Source organism: Bubalus bubalis, chromosome 16, assembly GCF_019923935.1.
Source record: "Bubalus bubalis isolate 160015118507 breed Murrah chromosome 16, NDDB_SH_1, whole genome shotgun sequence".
NCBI lineage: Eukaryota > Metazoa > Chordata > Mammalia > Artiodactyla > Bovidae > Bubalus > Bubalus bubalis.
This window is the reverse complement of record NC_059172.1, coordinates 31,568,472-31,591,883: the sequence shown is the minus strand read 5'-3', so window position 1 is coordinate 31,591,883 and position 23,412 is coordinate 31,568,472. Positions and strand designations below refer to the sequence as shown.

At 40.8% G+C, this 23,412-nt stretch overlaps 1 protein-coding gene across 1 annotated transcript in view; it reads left to right on the top strand.

Moving 5' to 3' along the window:
• Positions 1-8,925: 8,925 nt before the first annotated feature.
• MRPL48 (mitochondrial ribosomal protein L48) overlaps positions 8,926-23,412 on the top strand; it is a 54,183-nt gene continuing 39,696 nt past the window's right edge. Inside the window, exons 1-3 of the mRNA XM_006073324.4 lie at positions 8,926-9,079; positions 21,489-21,541; positions 22,565-22,602. Of these exons, the coding sequence (XP_006073386.1) occupies positions 9,059-9,079; positions 21,489-21,541; positions 22,565-22,602 (112 nt within the window). The 5' untranslated portion in view covers positions 8,926-9,058. The remainder of the gene's footprint in view (positions 9,080-21,488; positions 21,542-22,564; positions 22,603-23,412) is intronic.

Genomic DNA, 23,412 nt, shown 5'->3' with positions numbered 1-23,412 from the left:
GCCCAGCCCAGCCCTGCACAAGCAGAAAACTCCAGGTAAAGTATAGGCAGGAGAGTCAGCTCCATTTCTTTCTGGCTTTTTTTAGGTAGCCAGTTCTCTTCCATTTCTGGCCTTTTATTTTATTTTTTTCCCCTTTCAAGTATGATTTTCTTTGTACCAAAATCATACCAAAAAATAGAAGCAGAAGAGTCCTACTGAAGCTAAAATAGTTTCAGTTGGAGGTAGCTTAAATGCATATCTTTTCACGTAAGTCAAAAATTAGAGCTGTTTGACATTTTTGAGAAACTTTTTATAATAGGTCCATAGAATTATTATTTTAAAGGAAGTTTAACCTGAGATCAAACATCTTCTTCTAAAAGGCCTCCTTTTATCCTCTCTTATTCCCTGAAGCTTTCTCTGATGTGGTTGTGCTGAGGGATGGAGAAGTATTTTTAAAAGCTTCTAAAGACAGCTGGCCTGTAAAAATAAAGCCAGAAAGGCAAAAGTTTCTCCATGTTTTGTGTGTGTGTGTGTGTGTGTGGTGCAAGATCTGGAGAAAAATCTAAATCCATAAGAACCGTTGAACCTTTAAATACTCACTCATTCATTATTTCATTCAATGTTTTAGGAGCTTCATTATGTTCTATGAACTGTGTCAAATGCTGGGGATATACACAAAAATAAAGAATATTCCTTTATGGATATCCTACACAGGACTAAGTATAATATTTTTTTATTTTTTAAATTTAAATTTATTTATTTTAATTGGGGGCTAATTACTTTACAATATTGTATTGGTTTTGCCATACATCAGCATGAATCCACCACGGGTGTACACGTGTTCTATAATATTAAGTTGACAAAGACTAGGAGACATCTGTCTTGAGAGGGAGGAGAAATTTACAAAGCTGAAGCAGAAGTTGGCCTTTCAGTGCATTTAGCCTCCATTCTTATTTGGGAAGATCATTATTAGTTCCTCAGTTAAGTTGCTTCTGGCCAAATTAATTTGTCGTGTAAATGCCAAGTCACCAAGTGTTGGTTTGAGATTTGGGATTGGCAGTGAGAAGATCTCAGAGCTTCTAGTCTGCTTTTGCTCTTGTTGACCATAAAAGGGAGTTTCAGAGCAAAAAAAAAAAAAAAAAATCTATTGTCATTATCCTGTTTTTGTCCCTTGTTTTTGCTGCTGTTGTTCAGTTCCTTAGTCATGTTAGACTCTGTGTGACCCCATGAAGTGTAGCGTGCCAGGCTTCCTGTCCTTCACTATTTCTTGGAGTCTGCTCAAATTCATGTCCATCTCATCCTCTGCCACTTCTTCTCCTTTTGCCTTCTATCTTTCCCATCATCAGGTTCTTTTCCAAACAGCTGGCTCTTCAAATCAGGTGGCCAAAGTATTGGAGTCTCAGCTTTAGCATCAGTCCTTCCAATGAATATTCAGGGTTGATTTCCTTTAGGATTGACTGGTTTGATCTTCCTGTCCAAGAGACTCTCAACATTCTTCTCCAGCCCCACAGTTTGAAAACATTGGCGCTTGGCCTTCTTTCTGGTCCACCTCTCACATTTATAGATGATTACTGGAAAAACCATAGCTTTGACTACATGGACCTTTGTTGGCAAAGTGATGTCTCTGCTTTTTAATATGTTGTCTAAGGTTTGTCATAGCTTTTCTTCCAAGGAGCAAGCATCTTTTAATTTTATGGCTGCAGTCACCATCCGGAGTGATTTTGGAACCCCCCAAAATAAAATCTGTCACTGCTTCCACTTTTCCCCCCATCAATTTGCCATGAAGTGATGGGACCGGATGCCATGATCTTAGTTTTAAGCTAAAACTTATGTTTTGTTTGAATGTTGAGTTTTATGCCAGCTTTCACTCTCCTCTTTTACCCTCAGGAAGAGGCTCTTTAGTTCTTCTTCACTTTCTGCCATTAGAGTGGTATTATCTCCATTTCTACGGTTGTTGATACTTCTCCTGGCAACCTTGTCATGTACAAACTGTTTAAGCTTAGGCAAGCTACCTATCTGCTTCCCTTCAGTTTTGTCATGTACAAAGTGAGAAAACATACTTATCATCCTATCTGAGATAAAACTACATAATGTTCACATAGATGGGTTGGAAAGTACAAACCAATAAACAAAATAATATCTGTGTTAATCTTTGAGGTGGAAAAAAATACTCCTTTAAAAATGCTTACAATCTAGTGGGAAAGATATACAAGTGAATAAATAGTTACAATACCCTTGTGTTGAGGGCATGAAAAATAGGCTGGACAAGTATAGTAGAGTATAATTCATTTCATTCCTGTGAAATGAATGCAAGAAGCTAAATAGGAAAGGTAACATTCAACTTCTGTCTTGAAAGATGAGTAGATATTTTCCAGGAGGATGAGTAAAGAAAGGTCATTTTAGCAGAGGAAATTGCAGATACAAAGGCAGGTTGGTGTGAGAGAGTATATCATGATTGAGGAATTGTAGGAATTTATTGACTGGGGAGTAATATTTGTGTTGAAAGGAGTGAGAAATGAGGCTAGATAGATAGGCAAGTTCTAGAGAGTGAAGGACTTGGTATGTTATATTCTTATACTCTGGAGTTTAGACCTGATCTGGATCCAACAACACAAGAGAAGACTCTACACATGGACATCACCAGATGGTCAATACCAAATTCAGATTGATTATATTCTTTGCAGCCAAAGATGGAAAAGCATCATGTAGTCAGCAAAGACAAAACCAGGAGCAGACTGTGGCTCATCATGAACTCCTTACTGCCAAATTCAGACTTATATTGAAGAAAGTAGGGAAAGCCACTAGACCATTCAGGTATGACCTAAATCAAATCCCTTATGATTATACAGTGATAGTGACAAATAGATTCAAGGGATCAGATCTGATAAGAGTCCCTGAAGAACTATGGATGGAGGTTCCTGACATTGTACAGGAGGCGGGGATCAAGACCATAGCCAAGGAAAAGAAATGCAAAAAGGCAAAATGGTTGTCTGAGGAGGCCTTACAAATAGCTGAGAAAAGAAGAGAATCTAAAGGCAAAGGAGAAAAGGAAAGATAAACCCATTTGAAAGCAGAGTTCCAAAGAATAGCAAGGAGAGATAACAAACCCTTCTTCAGTGATCAATGCAAAGAAATAGAGGAAAACAATAGAATGGGAAAGACTAGAGATCTCTTCAAAAAAAATTAGAGATACCAAGGACACACTTCATGCAAAGATGGGCACAATAAATGGCAGTATGGACCTAACAAAAGCAGAAGATATTAAGAAGGGGTGGCAAGAATACACAGAAGAACTGTACAAAAAAATCTTCATGACCCAGACAACCACGATGGTGTGATCACTCACCTAGAGCCAGACATCCCAGACTACGAAGTTACGTGGGCCTTAGGAAGCATCACTATGAACAAAGCTAGTGGAGGTGATGGAATCCCAGTTGAGCTATTTCAAATCCTAAAAGATGATGCTGTGAAAGTGCCGCACTCAATATGCCAGCAAATTTGAAAAACTCAGCAGTGTCCACAGGACTGGAAAAGGTCAGTTTTCATTCCAATCCCAAAGAAAGGCAATGCCAAAGAAGGTTCAAACTACCGTACAATTGTACTCATTTCACGCGCTCACAAAGTAATGCTCAAAATTCTCGAAGCCAAGCTTCAACAGTATGTGAACTGTCAACTTCCAGATGTTCAAGCTGGATTTAGAAAAGGCAGAGGAACCAGAGATCAAATTGCCAACATCCGTTAGATCATCAAAAAAGCAAGAGAGTTCCAAAAAAATATCTACTTCTGCTTTATTGACTCTGCCAAAGCCTTTGACTGTGTGGATCACAGCAAACAGTAGAAAATTCTCCAAGAGATGGGAATACCAGACCACCTGACCTGCCTCCTGAAAAATCTGTATGCAGGTCAAGAAGCAACAGTTAGAACTGGACATGAAAAAACAGACTTGTTCCAAATTGGGAAAGGAGTAGTCAAGGCTGTATATTGTCATCCTGTCAGACACGACTGAAGCAACTTAGCAGAGTACATCATGCGAAATGCTGGGCTGGAGGAAGCACCAGCGGGAATCAAGATTGTCAGGAGAAATATCAATAACCTCAGATATGCAGATGACACCACCCTTATGGCAGAAAGTGAAGAAGAACTAAAGAGCCTCTTGATGAAAGTGAAAGTGGAGAGTGAAAAAGCTGGCCTAAAACTCAACATTCAGAAAACGAGGATCATGGCATCCGGTCCCATCACTTCGTGTCAAATAGATGGGGAAACAATGGAAACAGTGAAAGACTTTATTTTTAGGGACTCCAAAATCACTGCAGATGGTGACTGCAGCCATGAAATTAAAAGACACTTGCTCCTTGGAAGAAAAGCTATGATCAACCTAGACAGCATATTAAAAAGCAGAGACATTACTTTGCCAACAAAGGTCGTTCTAGTCAAAGCTATGGTTTTTCCAGTAGTCATGTAAGGATGTGAGAGTTGGACTATAAAGAAAGCTGACTGCTGAAGAATTGATGCTTTTGAACTGTGGTGTTGGAAAAGACTCTTGAGGGTCCCTTGGACTGCAAGAAGACCCAACCAGTCCATCTTAAAGGAAATCAGTCCTGTATATTCATTGGAAGGACTGATGCTGAAGCTGAAACTCCAATACTTTGGCCGCCTGATGCTAAGAACCTACTCATTTGAAAAGACTCTGATGCTGGGAAAGATTGAAGGTGGGAGGAGAAGAGGATGACAGAGGATGAGATGGTTGGATGGCATCACCTACTCAATGGACATGAGTTTGAGCAAGCCCCGGGAATTGGTGATGGACAAGAAGGCTTGGCGTGCTGCAGTCCATGTAGTCTCAGAGTCGAACAGGACCAAGTGACTGAACTGAACTGAGACCTGATCCTATAGACTACTCCAGGGAGCTACTAGCCATATGTTGCTTTTTACATTTTAATTAAAATTAAAATCCAATTCCTGCTGCTGCTGCTAAGTCACTTCAGTCATGTCCGACTCTGTGCGACCCCATAGGCGGCAGCCCACCAGGCTCTCCCGTCCCTGGGATCCTCCAGGCAAGAACACTGGAGGGGGTTGCCATTTCCTTCTCCAATACATGAAAGTGAAAAGTGAAGTCACTCAGTCGTGTCCGACTCTTAGCGACCCCATGGACTGCAGCCCACCAGGCTCCTCCGTCCATGGGATTTTCCAGGTTGCACTAATCACATATCAAGGGCTTAATTGCCACAAGTGGTTGGTAGTTACCATTTTGGACAGAGCAGTTATAGTACATGAATATATTTGCAGGAAGTTCTGTTGGATAGCAGTGCTATAGGGAGTGTGTGGGAAGTATAAAATGTCCTTGGGCGGAGGAGTGATATGGTCATATTTTGTTTAAAAACATCACTCGGATGGCAACACTGAGTGGTTTGGAGGAGAGGAAAAGGGGGATTTGTCAAATCATTTTAAAAGGGAAGCAATCACAGGACCTCCCCAGCTGACACTGCCCTTTTGGAAACCTGCAGTTGCTGTTCTATGGAGTATAAGGAGTCCAGGTGATGAAATCAGCCAGCTCATCACTTATAGTGTGATTTATGCTAACTAGGTAACTTCTTCATACCTCTGTTCCTCATCTATGTAATGGGTATAATGATGCCCAGCTTCTCAGCATTATTGGGAGAATCAAATAAACATACCTGAAGAGATCTGACCTTATACAAACTAAGAACTTAAAGTGTTTTGTTTCCTATTTGAAAGCTCACTTCTGGGGTTCCCTGGTGTTCCAGTGGTTAAGAATCCGCCTTGCAATGTAAGGAACGCTGGTTTGATTCCTGGTCAGGGAAGATCCCACATGCTGCTGAGCAACTACCTACAATAGCCCTTTGTAACTCCTTAGAATTTCAGCATAGGAAGGACTGATAAAGCAGTAGGATAAGGTACCTTGTCAGGGTTTCTGACAATAAAGCAAACTCTGACTTACTGAAGACCCATTCATATTTACCAGTTTTTACATCTTTTACTTGCTAAGAACAAAAAGAATTATAACAAAGACAGAAGCAAAGTAATAATAACAATAAAAATGACTGCATATTGGTTATTTCACTTGATGTTGACTTTGTGACCATGCACTCCCTTCATGTACAGAGTTTATGTGTATATCTCTGTAAGTGGAATTCCTTATTGCTTTATAACTGTCTGTTTACAACTTGGCCTCCCTACTAATCTCTATGTTATTGTTGAGTTGCTAAGTCTTGTCCGACACCTTTGCGACCCCATAGACTGTAGCCTGCCAGCCTTCTCTGTCCATAGAATTTTCAAGGCAAGAATACTGGAGTGGGTTGCCATTTCCTTCTCCAGGGGATCTTCCTGATAGGAAGGAAGGTCCTTCCAAGGACTTCCAAGGACTGAAGCTGCCTCTCCTACTTTGGCAGGTGGGTTCTTTACCACTGAGTCACCAGGGAAGTTCACTAATCTCTACAAGCCACTTAAAAATTATAAAATATAATTTAATATATGTATACCTAGTGAATTGATTACTACAGTCAAGCTAGTTAATATATCATCTCTTCACATAGCTTTTTTTGTGATGAGAGCACCTGAAATACTCCTAGCACATTTCCAGTATTCAGTACAGTGTTAACAACTATAGTCATCATGCTGTACATCAGATCTCTAGATTTATTCGTCCTACATAACTGGAAATTTGTACCCTTTGACTAACATCTCCTCATTTCTCCTCTTCATCCCCACTACCCCAACCCCTGGTAACCACCATTCTATACTGTTTCTACGAATTTGATTGTTCTACATTCCACATAAGTGAGATCATGGAGTATTTGTCTTTCTGTGCCTGGCTTATTTCATTCAACATAATGTCCTTCAGGTTCATCCATATCATAAATGACAGGATTTCCTTCTTTTTAAATGCTGTTGTAATATCCCATTATACATATATTGTTTTTACTGTTTTCTATAATAGCCATAACAATTTACATTTCCACCAACGACGTGCAAGGGTTCCCTTTTCTCAACATCCTCACAGACACTTATTTTTTTATTTCTTTGATAATAGCCATTCACTCAGGTGTGAGGTATCTCCTTGTGGTTATAATTTGCATTTTGCTGATGATAGTGATGTTGAGCCTCTTTTCATATACCTGTTGACCATTTGTACATCTTCTGAGAAATGTCTCTTCAGATCCTTTGTCAAATTTCAAACCAGGTTTCTTGCTATCAAGTTGAGTCCATATATATATATACACACACATACACTTTAGATATTAGCTCCCTATCAGATGTATTATTTGGAAACATTTTCTCCCATTCTGTAGGTTGTCTCTTCACTCTGTTGTTTTGTTTGCTGCACAGAAAACTGTTAGTCTGATGCAATCCTCTATCAGCCACTTAAGGACTGAAGCTGCCTCTCCTACTTTGGTAGGTGGGTTCTTTACCACTGAGCCACCAAGGAAGCTCACTAATCTCTACAAGAGGAGGATACTCAGTTGCATCCTACTCTTTGTGACACTGTGGACTGTAGTCTTTCAGGCTGCTCTGTCCGTGGAATTTTCCAGGCAAGAATACTGGCGTGGGTTGCCATTTCCTACGCTACAGCATCTTCCCCACCCAGGTATCGAACCCGCGTCTCTTGCACCTCCTGCGTTAGCAGTCAGATTCTTTACCACTGCGCCCTCTGGGAAGCTCTCACTTGAGGGCAGGTACTGTATAATACTCATCTCTGTTTTTCCAATGTTCAAGGAATGGATTGGCACAAAGTCATACTAAGTAAATGGTTGATGTATGTAAATAAGTAAATGAATGTGTGCTGTGACATTATCTCGTGAGAAGGTGTCTGTCAGAGGGAAACACTTTGCATAAAGGAGACAGTTTGAAACTCAGTTCTGCCTCGGTTGGTTGGCCCTAGACAAGCCTTTTTAACCTCTTGTAAAATCCTTATATGTAAAATCCAGTGATAATATCTCACTAATAGGCTGGTTATAAGGAATAAATTGATGCTCCGAGCATAATGCGCTGCACACAGTGGTCACGCACTAAAAAATAGCTATTATCAATTATTATGAGGCAACTGAATGTCAGGAAGGCTCACTTAGGGTCATTCAGCTTTTAAATAGAGGTTGGAAGTCAGATTTCCATGTCCTGTACTAGACCCTGGAATGAATTAATCAGGCAGGATTTCAGTCCCTGCTGCGGCTTAGTTGTTCAGTCGTGTCCGACTCTCCGCAGCCCCAAGGACTGTAGCCTGCCAGGCTCTTCTGTCCATGGGATTTTCTGGGCAAGAATACTAGAATGGGTTGCCATTCCCTTCTCCGGGGGATCTTCCCCACCCAGGTATAGAACCGCGTCTCTCGCGCCTTCTGCAATGACAGGCAGATTCTTTACCTCTAGTGTTACCTGTGAGAAATTCTCAATTAAACACGGGAAAGAGAAATTAACAAATAATTAATATATAGTGAGTTAAGTGAAAGTCGACCAGTCGTGTCCGACTTTTTTGAGACCTCATGGACTATATAGTCCATGGAATTCTCCAGGCCAGAATCCTGGAGTGGGTAGCTGTTCCCTTCTCCAGGGGATCTTCCCAACCCAGGGATCGAACCGAGGGGGATCGAACCCACGTCTCCCGCACTGCAGGCGTATTCTTCACCAGCTGAGCCACAAGGGAAGCCCAAGAATACTGAAGTGGGTAGCCTTTCCCTTCTCCAGCGGATCTTTCCGACCCAGGAATCGAACCGGGTTCTCCTGCATTGCAGGCGGATTATTTACCAACTGAGCTATCAGGGAAACCGATAATATATAGTATGGCAGATCAAATAGCCGAATTGTCTGCAAATTACTGGGGCAAAACAGAGATGGCAGTGAAAGTGACATTTGAGCTGTAATAAGAACGGAGACTGAGAAGATTTCTAGACACTGAGTCTCAGAAGCTGCCGGAACCAAGGTTCTGCGGGAGTTGAGTGAGTCTCGGTCGGATATTGTTGCCGGACTGGATCGAGGCCGTTCCGTCAGTGTTTTCAGACACCCTGGGGTCGCGGCTTGTTGAGCCCATCTTCATCTGGCAGAAGTACGGGCCGCGCTGCCGCCAAGGATGAACGGAGCATTAGTTAAGGTAACGCAGTCTATCCAAGCTGGGCACGGGAGAGGTGGTGAGGAGAGCGGAGCTGGGAGGGGGCGGCGGGGCCATAACGCGGCTGCCGACATCCGGGTAAGAGACTCGGGCAAAAACAACCTCTTCCCGGCAGCACGTGCGGCGCCCTGTCAAAGGGTTGCGCTTTCTCCTCTCTTCCGGGGAGGATTCGGCTGCAGTAACCCGCGCGCCACGCCCCCTCCGTGCTATCCTCGCCGCACACTGGCCTGGAAAGATAGGAGACCTGCAATGGCAATCACCCGTATAGGTCCGGATAGTATCTATGACCTTGAGCAGGTCATTTTATTTTTGCTTTAAGTCATTAACTTCCAGATTTTTTTCTAAGAATACCGTTTTGACTCGCTGAACAGATTGGCATGTGAGGCTACTTGGCGATCAGTGAAGTTGCTCAGTCGTGTCCGACTCTGCAATTCCACGGACTGTAGCCTACCAGGCTCCTCCATCCATGGAATTTTCCAGGCAAGAGTACTGGAGTGGGTTGCTATTTCCTTCTCCAGGGGATCTTCCCGACCCAGGGATCAAACCCAGGTCTCCCGCATTGCAAGCAGAGGCTTTACTACCTGAGCTAGCAGGGAAGCTACTTGGCGATAGGGAAGCGTAATAATAAAAAGAACGTTTTGACTTACAAACCCTTAGTTACGTGACTGCAGTGAAACCGTATGAACCACCATAAAGCATTCCTTTGCTTTCCTTTGTACTCTTAACAGATTAAAATTGTGCTTTTTCAGTTGTATCATACTATTTAGAATAATGACTTTGTTTTTTTAGCAATTTATGTTAAAATTTTATTTGAGGAATTAATTTGGAGGCTATACCTCCATGATACATAAATCAACATGATCACTGTCGCTCACAGATCTACTAGTCCTACTTTGGGGCAGCCCCTGAATGTCTCTAGTTTTGTTTCCTTAAGATCCCAAACCTCACTTTATTCTTAACGAAATAACTCTCAGTTGTTCACTTTAGCCACATTGTGAGAATTTGACTAGATCTGGTGAAAAGAATTATAGGAAGAAAAAAAAAACTGGAAAGTTTCTAAATTTAATTGTTAAAAACGGTCAGATTGGTGACTCCAAGCTCCTACTCTAAAAGCTTTGAATCTGAGGAATGCTGCTGAAAGGGAGCGATCATTGTTCAAGGTGTACTGTTTTTAGCCATTCTGCCCCCATGGACAGAGGAGCCTGGCGGGCTGCAGTCCATGGAGTAGCAGAGAGTTGGACACGACTGAGCGACTAAGCAAAGCACACAACACACATACTCCTGAAGAACCCATGGAAATCTGTCATAGGCTATCACCTTAAGGTATAAGATTATATAGGGCCCCTCTGAGTCTGATGTCACTTTTCCCTTCTAGATTTCCTTTGTTACTGATTTCCCTCTTCTATTCTGACCTGTCGCTTTTGACCAGGTAGTGTCCTCTTTATTTACCCAATACTGAATTCCTAATCTTTGATCTCCAGGAGCTTTCTCAGAATGCCCTTACTTTTTCACCACCTCCAAATGCTCCATTTTTCAAAGTGCAGCTCAGATCTCATCTTTTCCTTAAAACCTTTCAGACCATTCTAGCCAAAGTGCTTGTTTATTTTTTGAACTCTTAGCTGGTATTATCTTTTGGCACTTAATCATATGCAGTCTTGTATTTGTCTGTTTGAAGTGTTAGTTAATACTTTACATTTATGGGATTTGCATCAGAGCTGTGTTCTACCTCTTGCTAGCTGTGTGGCCTTAGGCAGGTAATTTGGCCTCTCTGCTTCAGTTTCTTATATGTAAAATGCAAGTGATAATGCCCATCATATGGAATTATAAAAATTATAGAAAATAATGTCGGTAAGAGTATTTTGTGTGAAGAACTATACAAATAGGAATGTTAACATTATTCTGCAGCTAATGAACTGCTTTCATTTTCATAATTTCATTTTATCTCGCTATGAGATAATCTTGGCAGGCACAACAAATAAAGAGATGGAAACTACTGGTACAATACCTGATACATAATAGTTCTCAAATGCTTTACCAAATGCCTGTATGAATGAATGCCTTGCTTATAGGTCAATAGTCTCTTTTGTGGTAATACTGAGATTGGAGCCTAGATTTTCTATCCCTCCTAAAACCCCACTGCCTTTCCTTTTCTGAGTATTTTACATCTCCCTAATTTGATAATAATCTTGGTTTCCTTCATGTGTGAAATGAGGAATGAGAACCTTCCTTGATCTTCCCAGCTGTCAGTCCTTCATTTCTTTGTGACCTATGCAGCCCATTATACTGATCTCATTGCAATATAATAAGTAATTTGCACATCTGCTTTCCTCATTAGAAAGATTGTGGGTGGGCAGTTGTATTTTCTTCATGTCTGTAGGTACCCAGCCTACAATATACTTGGCCTAAAGTTGCTGATATTGTTCATCACTAAGTCAAGTTTGACTCTTTGAAGTCTCATGGACTGTAGCAGGCCAGCCTCTGTCTTCCCCTGTCTCTAGATTTGTTCAGATTCATATCCACTGAGTCAGTGATCATATCTAGCTATCTTATCCTCTGCCGTCCCTTTCTTCTTTTGCCTTCAATCTTTCCCATCATCAGGGTCTTTTCTAACGAGTTGGCTCTTTTCATATAAATGAAATCATATAGTATGTGAGGCCAAATATTTTTTGAGACTTGCCAAAGATCATACAGCTAGTAACACAGAGGAGCTGATATTCAAACCCAGGTCTGTGTGAATCTCTAATTTGTATTTCTAACTGCTATAATGACTCAGGGCAAAGACAGTCTTTGATAGTCACTATGTTATACATATTCAGAAGAATGGCCAAAGGAAAAACTACGAACAAAAGCAATTTTGAAAGAACTTAGGAAAAGGTCAGTTCAAACATCTCTTACTAGCTATGTGCATCAGGTATGTTAATTCATCTTTCTGAGCTTTGGTTTCCTCACAGTAAAATGGGGGTATAAATACCTGCTTCATAGAATGGTTGTGAGGGTTAATGGAAATGATGTTTGGCGTATAGCAAGTACTCAAAAAATGGTAGAACTGTTTAGGCTATTATTATATGAATTTTGCTGCTGTTAATTGCTATTGTATTTTTGAGAGCTAGTATGGCAGAATGGGCTTCCCTGGTAGTGCAGTGGTGAAGAATCTGCCTGCCAGTGCAGGAAACACAAGAGACATGAGTTCAGTTCCTGCGTCAGGAAGATCCCCTGGAGTAGGAAATGGCAACCTGCTCCAGTATTTTAGCCTGGAAAATCTCATAGACAGAGGAGCCTGGTGAGCTATAGTCCATGGGGTTGCAAAGAGTCAGACACCACTGAGCAACTGAGCACTCGTGTATACACACACACACACACATACACACACACACCCCAGAATGAAAAACATGGACTTTGGAGTTAGACTTGGTTTGAATTCTTGGCATGACTTAGCAAACCTAAAACTTTGGCAACTTAAAAGCTTTTATTTTTTTCTTCTATCATTACAGTTCAGTTCAGTCACTCAGTCGTGTCCATCTCTTTGCGACCCCATGAACCGCAGCACGCCAGGCCTCCCTGTCCATCACCAACTCCCGGAGTTTACTCAAACTCATGTCCATAGAGTCAGTGATGCCATCCAATCAATTCATCCTCTGTTGTCCCCTTCTCCCACCTTCAATCTTTCCCAGCATCAGGGTTTTTTCAAATGAGTCAGCTCTTCGCATCAGGTGGCCAAAGTATTGGAGTTTCAGCTTCAGCATCAGTCCTTTCAATGAATATACAGGACTGATTTCCTTTAGGATGGACTGGTTGGATCTCCTTGCAGTCCAAGGGACTCTCAAGAGTCTTTTCCAACACCACAGTTCAAAAGCATCAATTCTTCAGCGACCAGCTTTCTTTACAGTCCAACTCTCACATCCATACGTGACTACTGGAAAAACCATAGCCTTGACTAGGCGGACCTTTGTTGACAAAGTAACAGCTCTGCTTTTTAATATGCTGTCTAGGTTGGTCATAACTTTCCTTCCAAGGAGTAAGTGTCTTTTAATTTCATGGCTGCAGTCACCATCTGTAGTGATTTTGGAGCCCCAAAAAATAAAGTCTCTCACTGTTTCCACTGTTTCCCCATCTATTTAACATGAAATGATGGGACCAGATGCCATAATCTTTGTTTCCTGAGTGTTGAGTTTTAAACCAACTTTTTCACTCTCCTCTTTCATTTTCATCAGGAGGCTCTTTAGTTCTTCTTTACTTTCTGCCATAAGGGTGGTGTCATCTGCATGTCTAAGGTTATTGATATTTCTCCCAGCAATCTTGATTCCAGCTTGTGCTTCCTCCAGCCCAGCATTTCTCATGATGTACTCTGCATACAAGTTAAATAAGCAGGGTGACAATATACAGCCTTGACATACTCCTTTTCCTATTTGGAACCAGTCTGTTGTTCCATGTCCAGTTCTAACTGTTGCTTCCTGACCTGCATACAGGTTTCTCAGGAGGCAGGTCAGGTGGTCTGGTATTCCCATCTCTTTCAGAATTTTCCACAGTTTATTGTGATCCACACAGTCAAAGGCTTTGGCATAGTCAATAAAGCAGAAGTAGATGTTTTTCTGGAACTCTCTTGCTTTTTCGATGATCTGGTGGATGTTGGCAATTTGATCTCAGGTTCCTCTGCCTTTTCTAAAACCATTGAACAGCTGTAAGTTCACGGTTCACGTATTGTTGAAGCCTGGCTTGGAGAATTTTGAGCATTTCTTTACTAGCGTGTGAGATGAGTGCAATTGTGCAGTAGTTTGAGCATTCTTTGGCATTGCCTTTCTTTGGGATTGGAATGAAGACGGACCTTTTCCAGTCCTGTGGCCACTGCTGAGTTTTCTAAATTTGCTGACATATTGAGTGCAGCACTTTCACGGCATCATCTTTTAGGCTTTGAAATAGCTCAACTGGAATTCCATCACCTGCACTAGCTTTGTTTGTAGTGATGCTTCCTAAGGCCCACTTGACTTCACATTCCAGGATGTCTATCTCTAGGTGAGTGATCACACCATCGTGATTATCTGGGTCATGAAGATTTCTTTGTATAGTTCTTCTGTGTATTTTTGCAACCTCTTTTTAATATCTTCTGCTTCTGTTAGGTCCATACCATTTCTGTCTTTTATTGTGCCCATCTTTGCATGAAATGTTCCTTTTGTATCTCTGATTTTCTTGAAGAGATCGCTAGTCTTTCCCATTCTTATTGTTTTCCTCTATTTCTTTACACTGATCACTGAGGAAGGCTTTCTAATCTCTCCTTGCTATTCTTTGGAACTCTGCATTCAGATGCTTATATCTTTCCTTTTCACTTCTCTTCTTTTCACAACTGTTTGTAAGACCTTCTCAGACAACCATTTTGCTTTTTTGTATTTCTTTTTCTTGAGGATGGTCTTGATCTCTGTCTCTTATAGAATGTCATGAACCTCCGTCCATAGTTCATCAGGCACTCTGTCTATCAGATCTAGTCCCTTAAATCTATTTCTCACTTCCACTGTATAATCATAAGGGATTTGTTTTAGGTCATACCTGAATGGCCTAGTGGTTTTCCCTACTTTCTTCAATTTAAGTCTGAATTTGGTGATAAGGAGTTCATGATCTGAGCCACAGTCAGCTCCCAGTCTTGTTTTTGCTGGCTGTATAGAGCTTCTCCATCTTTGGCTGCAAAGAATATAATCAGTCTGATTTTGGTGTTGACCATCTGGTGATGTCCATGTGTAGAGTGTTCTCTTGTGTTGTTGGAAGAGGGTGTTTACTATGACCTATGCATTCTCTTGGCAGAACTCTATTAGCCTTTCCCCTGCTTCATTCTGTACCCCAAGGCCAAATTTGCCTGTTACTCCAGGTGTTGCTTGACTTCCTACTTTTGCATTCCAGTCCCCTATAATGAAAAGGACACCATTATATAAATTATATTTTTCCTCTATAAAAAGAGGCAATTATTTTGATGCTTCTATTAGAGGATTGATGAAAAATTGAGCCAAGTGCTTAGAACAAAGGATTACTCTGTAAGTGATAGTAACAATGCTATTTTAGGTAATATTTGTTAGTATACAGATATATTCTGTTAATACTCATAGAACAGCTCTCAGGTGCTTGCCTCATGGGACCCTTACCCACTACTGTCACCACACACCCCAGGACTCTGGTGTCTGAAGCTACTCACACACTATAGATTTTGCCCCATGACTGGTTCTTAAGTCGCTGTGTAGTCCTTTCCTGGTTCCTGACTCCCAAGCTTATGGGACAAGTGTTTTTGTTACCTGCTGAGACATCTAGGTCCTCATTCATTCATTCACTAGAATCACTGGCCTCCTCTTCCATTTGCTCCAGAGCTGGAGCTGCTCTTTCTTTGCTGACTGGGGAGAGAGAGTATTTGTGGATACAGTCCCAAAATAGATTACTTTTGTCCTGATAAATAATGCTGAGCATTGTAGGGAAGAGGAACGCATTTCCCAGAGCTGAAAGGAAGAGTTCATGCCATAATTTGGTTGTCTTCCAGACAGTTGTCCAGCCTTAAAAAGGGTTGGCTTTTAGATAATTAAATTCATAGCTGTTGTGGAGACTCAGAAATCTGAACATTTAAAGTGGGGAAAGATCAGTCTTATCTAGATCTCTCTTCCCATCCAATACCTCTTCTGTATAAAGTGACTGACCCATTTAAGAGTACGTTCTGTTCACTCTGATTTCTGTTCTGTTTGTCGTGGTTGATAGACCTTGGCCCTGGAGGGATCTTAGAGTCATTGGCTCTAACTCCAGAGAGGGGAAAATTACTGACCAAGGTATGGTGGCCAGTGGTGGGGGAGCCAGCCAGAGCCCCTGTGACTGCTCTTTTATTGTGGCCAACATTAGGTTAAGAATATTGTACACATGTTTACAGAGTCTTTTGGTATCTGATTTAATTGTCATTTTTAGGATTGTCTATATACTTTGCCCTTCCTTCTGTCTATTCATATCCCAGTCTTCATGACCTCACATTCTCTGGGAGACTTTTCCTAAATATGAACATTTCCCTCCTGATTTCCTAAGCACTAACACCTTCATTCGGAGAAGGCAGTGGCACCCCACTCCAGTACTCTTGCCTGGAAACTCCCATGGACGGAGGAGCCTGGTAGGCTGCAGTCCATGGGGTCGCTAAGAGTCGGACACGACTGAGTGACTTCACTTTCGCTTTTCACTTTCATGCATTGGAGAAGGAAATGGCAACCCATTCCAGTGTTCTTGCCTGGAGAATCCTGGGGACAGGGGAGCCTGATGGGCTGCCGTCTTTGGGGTTGCACAGAGTCGGACATGACTGAAGCAACTTAGCAGCAGCAACACCTTCATTTAAGGGAGAGAGGGTGTAGAATAGGGGAAAATTACAGGCTTTGGAGTCAGAAACCTAATATCCTATGCTAGTTCTGATAGTAGCTGTTTGACTTTGTTACAATTAAAGTTACGCAATTGTACTTAATCTCAGTTTCCCCATCTGTAAAATGGGATAATAATACTTATCTGGTAATGAAATTATGATTTAGACACATGGTAAGTACTCAACAAAATAGATGTGGGTAGTAATAAATGGTAGCAATGATTAGCAGTCATTCACTTCTTCCTAATCATTTATTTTTTTATTAAAACAACATTGTGCCTGAGAGGAAGACATGACTCTTGCCTTTGAGAATCTCTTGTTTTAGCATAGTGGTCTGTGGGGGATATTAAGAATTTCAGTGAATCTCTTGAAGTAGTATGCAAACTTTTTTTCCTCCCTCACTTTCAGTTCAGTTCAGTTCAGTTGCTCAGTCGTGTCCGACTCTTTGCGACCCCATGAATTGCAGCACACCAGGCCTCCCTGTCCATCACCAACTCCCAGAGTTCGCTCAAACTCAGGTCCATCGAGCCGGTGATGCCATCCAGCCATCTCATCCTCTGTCGTCCCCTTCTCTTCCTGCCGACCAATCCCTCCCAGCATCAGAGGCTTTTCCAATGAGTCAACTCTTCTCATGAGGTAGCCAAAGTATTGGAGTTTCAGCTTTAGCATCATTCCTTCCAAAGAACACCCAGGACTGATCTCCTTTAGAATGGACTGGTTGGATCTCTTTGCAGTCCAAGGAACTCTCAAGAGTCTTCTCCAACACCACAGTTCAAAAGCATCAATTCTTTGGTGCTCAGCTTTCTTCACAGTCCAACTCTCACATCCATACATGACTACTGGAAAAACCATAGCCTTGACTAGACGGACCTTTGTTGGCAAAGTAATGTCTCTGCTTTTGAATATGCTATCTAGGTTGGTCATAACTTTCCTTCCAAGGAGTAAGTGTCTTTTAATTTCATGGCTGCAGTCACCATCTGCAGTGATTTTGGAGCCCAGAAAAATAAAGTCTGACACTGTTTCCACTGTTTCCCATCTATTTGCCATGAAGTGATGGGACGGGATGCCATGATCTTTGTTTTCTGAATGTTGAGCTTTAAGCCAACTTTTTCACTCTCCACTTTCACTTTCATCAGGAGGCTCTTTAGTTCCTCTTCACTTTCTGCCATAAGGGTGGTGTCATCTGCATATCTGAGGTTATTGATATTTCTCCCGGCAATCTTGATTCCAGCTTGTGCTTCCACCAGCCCAGTGTTTCTCATGATGTACTCTGCATGCAAGTTAAATAAGCAGGGTGACAATATACAGCCTTGATGTACTCCTTTTCCTATTTGGAACCAGTCTGTTCTTCCATGTCCAGTTCTAACTGTTGCTTCCTGACATGCATACAGGTTTCTCCGGAGGCAGGTCAGGTGGTCTGGTATTCCCATCTCTTTCAGAATTTTCCACAGTTTATTGTGATCCACAGAGTCAAAGGCTTTGGCATAGTCAATAAAGCAGAAGTAGATGTTTTTCTGGAACTCTCTTGCTTTTTCGATGATCCAGTGGATGTTGGCAATTTGATCTCAGGTTCCTCTGCCTTTTCTAAAACCAGCTTGAACAGCTGGAAGTTCACGGTTCACATATTGCTTGAAGCCTGGCTTGGAGAATTTTGAGCATTTCTTTACTAGCATGTGAGATGAGTGCAATTGTGTGGTAGTTTGAGCATTCTTTGGCATTGCTTTTCTTTGGAATTGGAATGAAAACTGACCTTTTCCAGTCCTGTGGCCACTGCTGGGTTTTCCAAATTTGCTGGCATATTGAGTGCAGCACTTTCACAGCATCATCTTTTAGGATTTGAAATAGCTCAACTGGGATTCCATCACCTCTACTAGCTTTGTTCATAGTGATGCTTTTTAAGGCCCACTTGACTTCACATTCCAGGATGTCTGGCTCTAGGTGAGTGATCACACCATCGTGATTATCTGGGTCATGAATATCTTTTTTGTACAGTTCTTCTGTGTATTCTTGCCACCTCTTCTTAATATCTTCTAGTTCTGTTAGGTCCATACCATTTCTGTCCTTTATTGAGCCCATCTTTGCATGAAATGTTCCCTTGGTATCTCTAATTTTCTTGAAGAGATCTCTAGTCTTTCCCATTCTGTTGTTTTCCTCTATTTCTTTGCATTTTCTGGTCTTGTTTTTGCTGACCATATAGAGCTTCTCCATCTTTGGCTGCAAAGAATATAATCAATCTGATTTCAGTGTTGACCATCTGGTTATGTCCATGTGTAGAGTCTTCTCTTGTGTTGCTGGAAGTGAGTGTTTGCTATGACCAGTGCGTACTCTTGGCAAAACTCTAATAGCCTTTGCCCTGCTTCATTGTGTATTCCAAAGCCAAATTTGCCTGTTTACTCCAGGTTTTTCTTGACTTCCTACTTTTGCATTCCAGTCCCCTATAATGAAAAGGACATCTCTTTTGGGTGTTAGTTCTAAAAGGTCTTGTAGGTCTTCATAGAACCATTCAACTTCAGCTTCTTCAGCGATACTGGTTGGGGCATAGACTTGGATTACTGTGATATTGAAGGGTTTGCCTTGGAAACGAACAGAGATCATTCTGTCGTTTTTGAGATTGCATCCAAGTACTGCTTTTCAGACTCTTTTTTTGACCATGATGGCTACTCCATTTCTTCTAAGGGATTCCTGCCCGCAGTAGTAGATACAATGGTCATCTGTGTTAAATTCACCCATTCCAGTCCATTTCAGTTCGCACCTAGAATGTCGATGTTCATTCTTGCATCTCCTGTTTGACCACTTCCAATTTGCCTTGATTCATGGACCTAACATTCCAGGTTCCTATGCAATATTGCTCTTTACAGCATTGGACCTTGCTTCTATCACTAGTCACATCCACCTCACTTTATTTGGTTCTATATCCCACATTTTTTTTCTGCATTTTTAAAAATTGAAGTATAGTTGGTTTACAGTGTTTCAAGTATATAGCAAAGTGACTCAGTTATATATGTATATTAATATATACATATTCTTTTTCAGATTCTTTTCCATTATTGGTTATTAGAAGATTTTGAATATAATTCTCTGTGCTCAGTATGCAGCCTTTTGTATATTTGTACCTGTATATGTCTGGGGAGAAGGTTCATGACTTTGGGCAGATTCTCAGCGATATGTGTAACATCTCCAAAGCTAGAGAACTTCTCCTTGCCATTAATACCCAGATTTTCTGCTAGAGGTGTCAGTTGTTTGTGCCACCTGTTTTGACTTAATCATATGATGCTGTGGTATTGCTTAGCTGTTTAATACAAATGTATGTTCATATCTCCAGCCGTTCAAACTCCTATAAAACGGGGGTCATGCTTACATTTTTAAAAAGGCTTTATTGAGATATGTCATATACCATACAATTTGCCCATTTAAAGTATACGATTCAGTGACTTTTAATATATTCAGGGTTGTATTACCGTCACTACAAACAATTTTAGAACTTTTTTATCACCCTAGAAAGAAGTCCCAAAGACGTCCCATATCCCTTAATTGTCATCCCCAGCTTCCCAAACCCCCCAACCCAAGGCAACCACTAGTCTTTCTTTTTCTATAGATTTGCTATTCTGGATATTTCATATAAATGGAGTCATACAATACTGGCCCTTTGTGACTGTCTTCTTTTATTTAGCATAATGGTTCCAAGTTCATTCATATTGTTACATTTTGTTCTTCTAGTCCCTTTCATAGTCGCCACAATAGTTGGCACCTATTAGGCTTTTAAAAAATAAACTTTAGAGGACTTTGCTGGCGGTCCAGTGGTTAGGATTCTGTGCTTCCACTGCAGGGGGCAGGGGTTCAATCCCTGGTGGAAAAAACTAAGATCCCACGTGCCATGCCAGCCATGGCAGCACAGCCAAAAAAGCAAAACAAAACTTTAGAATAGTTTTAGAATTACAGAAAAGTTGCAAAGACAATACTGGATATACCCCCATATCCAATTTCCCCTATTATATTTGTATGGTATACTTTTTATAATTAATGAACTGATATTGATATATTATTATCAAGTCCATGTTTTACTAATATTTCTTTCATTTTTAAAAAATCCAGGGTCCTTTTTCTGTTCTAGGATCCTACCTAGTACATTACATTTAGTTATGTCTGCTTAGACTCTTCTTGTCTATGACAGTTTCTCAGACTTTCCTTTGTTTCTGAAGGCTTTTACACATAATGGACTTTTAACACATACATGTTGAAGGAATTGAAATTGTTATCATAGTGGACAGGATTTTCTCTTTATGTTATGGAAACTTAAGGCCATTTATTACTTACTATCTAGTTACTTTATAGAAAGACCTCCTCTATGTTAAGGACTACCTTAGTAAAGCTATACCAGTGATCTTTTGAGTGAGTGCCAGCAGAGCAGAGTGAGAAGGAAATAACTGGGTTATTAGGGGTAAGATTGGGAAGGGAAGCTGCCACTGCAGCTACCTCCTTTCATTATTATTATTTTGTTCATGTTGGTATAGTTGTTATTATTGTTGTTACTATTAAAAGAGACAGTATGCTGTAATAGAGACATAGTCTTTGGAGTAAAGCAGTCGTTTTAGCTGCTTGTTAGCTGTAATTTCTTGGAATATAACTTCTGTGGGCCTTAGTTGCTTCACCTGTAGAATTGCCTTGCAGTGTTTTGAGAATTAGAATTCAAAGTCCCTTGCATGGTGCCTGTGCTTGACACATGCATAATGGTTGTTGATATTAGAAAATATAAATCAAATTAGAAAGGGGAAATTTGGTGAATTTAAAAAAGTAGCCCCCAAAAGGGGGGCTTCTATTTTTCCAGCGTTTTCTGTGGTGGGTGAAATAGGAAAGAACATGGCCTTGGTTTGTCTGCATGTTTGGTATTAACTGTAGGGAAGCTTCTTTGCTAGACAAGAGACTTGGGTTTTGTTTTGGTTTGTGTACTGTGGGTTTCTAGCCTCTTGGTGAAGAGGTACTTGGAGGTCTGTGAATGCTTATGGTTGATCTAATGTGGCTGTTTTGCTATAGGTGCTGTGTCTGAAGAATGATACCATTTTTAAGCAAGCCTTTTCCCTCTTGAGGTAAGGATATTAATAATAGTAATTAAATATAGCTAATATTTGCATCTAGAATGTTCACACAGCATTCTTCTTTCATGATCTCCCCTTACATGTTTCTTAAGCATCTCAAGCATTAACTCACCTGCCAGCTTACTCCTTCCCCATTCTTGGTAAATGACAACTCCAATTATCTAGTTGCACAGGACAGAATCTTTGGAGTCATGCTTGATACTATTGTTTCTCTTACTCTACATCTAATTCCTGGACAAATCCCATCAGCCTTACTTTTGAAATATGTTCTAATAACACAAGGCTATTGTAAGAACCACTTTACTGGTAGTTTCTCTTGTCTCAGTTTCACTTCTTCCCATTCATTACTCACCAGAGTTAACTTTCCAAAACTTAAACCTGATCACATCACTTTTGTGATTAAACTCTACCAGGAGCTTCCCACTGCCTTCACAGAGCAAAGACCAAACTGCTCACCGCAGGTTATGAGGTCTTCATAACCTGGTATAACCTGGTCCCTGGTTGCCTCTTTTGCCCTGCCCCCTTCCCTGCTGCTGAAGTGCCACTCACACCCACCTGCTTGCTGTTTCCCAGACATACTACTTTCATATCTCTGCCTAGAATGCTTTTTCTGTAAGGCTAAACAATTAAGAGTAGTTCTTTGTTTTTAAAAACTCAGCTCCAGTAGTTTCATCCCCTGGTAGAAATCGTCACACTTTCCTGTGTATTCCACTAAATCTTGTATGTGTTTTTGCTCTGTACCAGGACTATATTGTGGCTCACATCTGTTTACTCATCTCTCTTCCAACTAGACCATAGATAGAGATATTTTACTTGCTTTTGCATCTTCAGGACCTAACACATTGTCTGACCCATAGTAAGTACTTAATAATATTTATGGAAAGAAGAGAAGGATAGAATAAGGAAAAGTGTAGTATTGACATATCTGTAATGAGGAGCATACAAGTTTTGGTAGCTGTGCAAATAAAATGTGCATATCTAACTGTACTGAACATGCCTTCTCCCTCTTTTTAGGTTCAGAACTTCAGGAGAGAATCCCATCTGTTCTGCAGGTAAGCAGTTATTTCCTGATGTGGTCTAGTTGATTTAAGTGACCCTCTAGCACTAGTATAATTTTGTCTGAAAAGTTGCCAAATATATCTTTGGGAAGATTGGCTGGGACCAAGTCCTACCCCTCACATGGAATTGGACAATGGGCAAGAACATAAATTGTGGGTTAAGAGCAAGAGTTCTGTAGTAGGTTTAGATTCCAGCTCTAACACATACTGTTCTGTGACCTTTAACTACTTCTCTATGACTTGGTTTTCTCACTTTAAAAAATGAGGGGAATTTATAGTACAAACTACAGTGAATTATTTGAAGATTCAGTGAGGTAAAACATATAAGTGCTCAAAAATGTTCACTATTGTTGTTATTATTTTTGCTACTATTCCAGACCTGTCTTTCATGTGCATTATCTACCAGGCTAAGGCTTTTTCTACAGGATTTTATCCAAAATAAATCCGTTCAATCTGGTTAACTCAGTGAATTTCAATGTTTCAATCCTATTGCTTGCCATTTTTACTTTATTATGTGACAGATTTCAAAGCAGCCATTAGATAATGACATCTGTTATATGCCTAAAGAGTATCAGAAACAGGGAATTCCCTGGTGGTCCGGTGGTTAGGAATCTTCACTTCGACTATAGGGAGCATGGTTTCGATACCTAGTTGGGGAACTTTATTAGATCCTACAAGCCACATGGCGTGGCCATAAAAAAGTATCAGAAATAAAAGAATGGGAGTAAGGAAGGGAACTAACATTTACTGATGGCTTATTATGTGCCATGCATGACATAAGTTTTATATCTGTTAATTATTTCA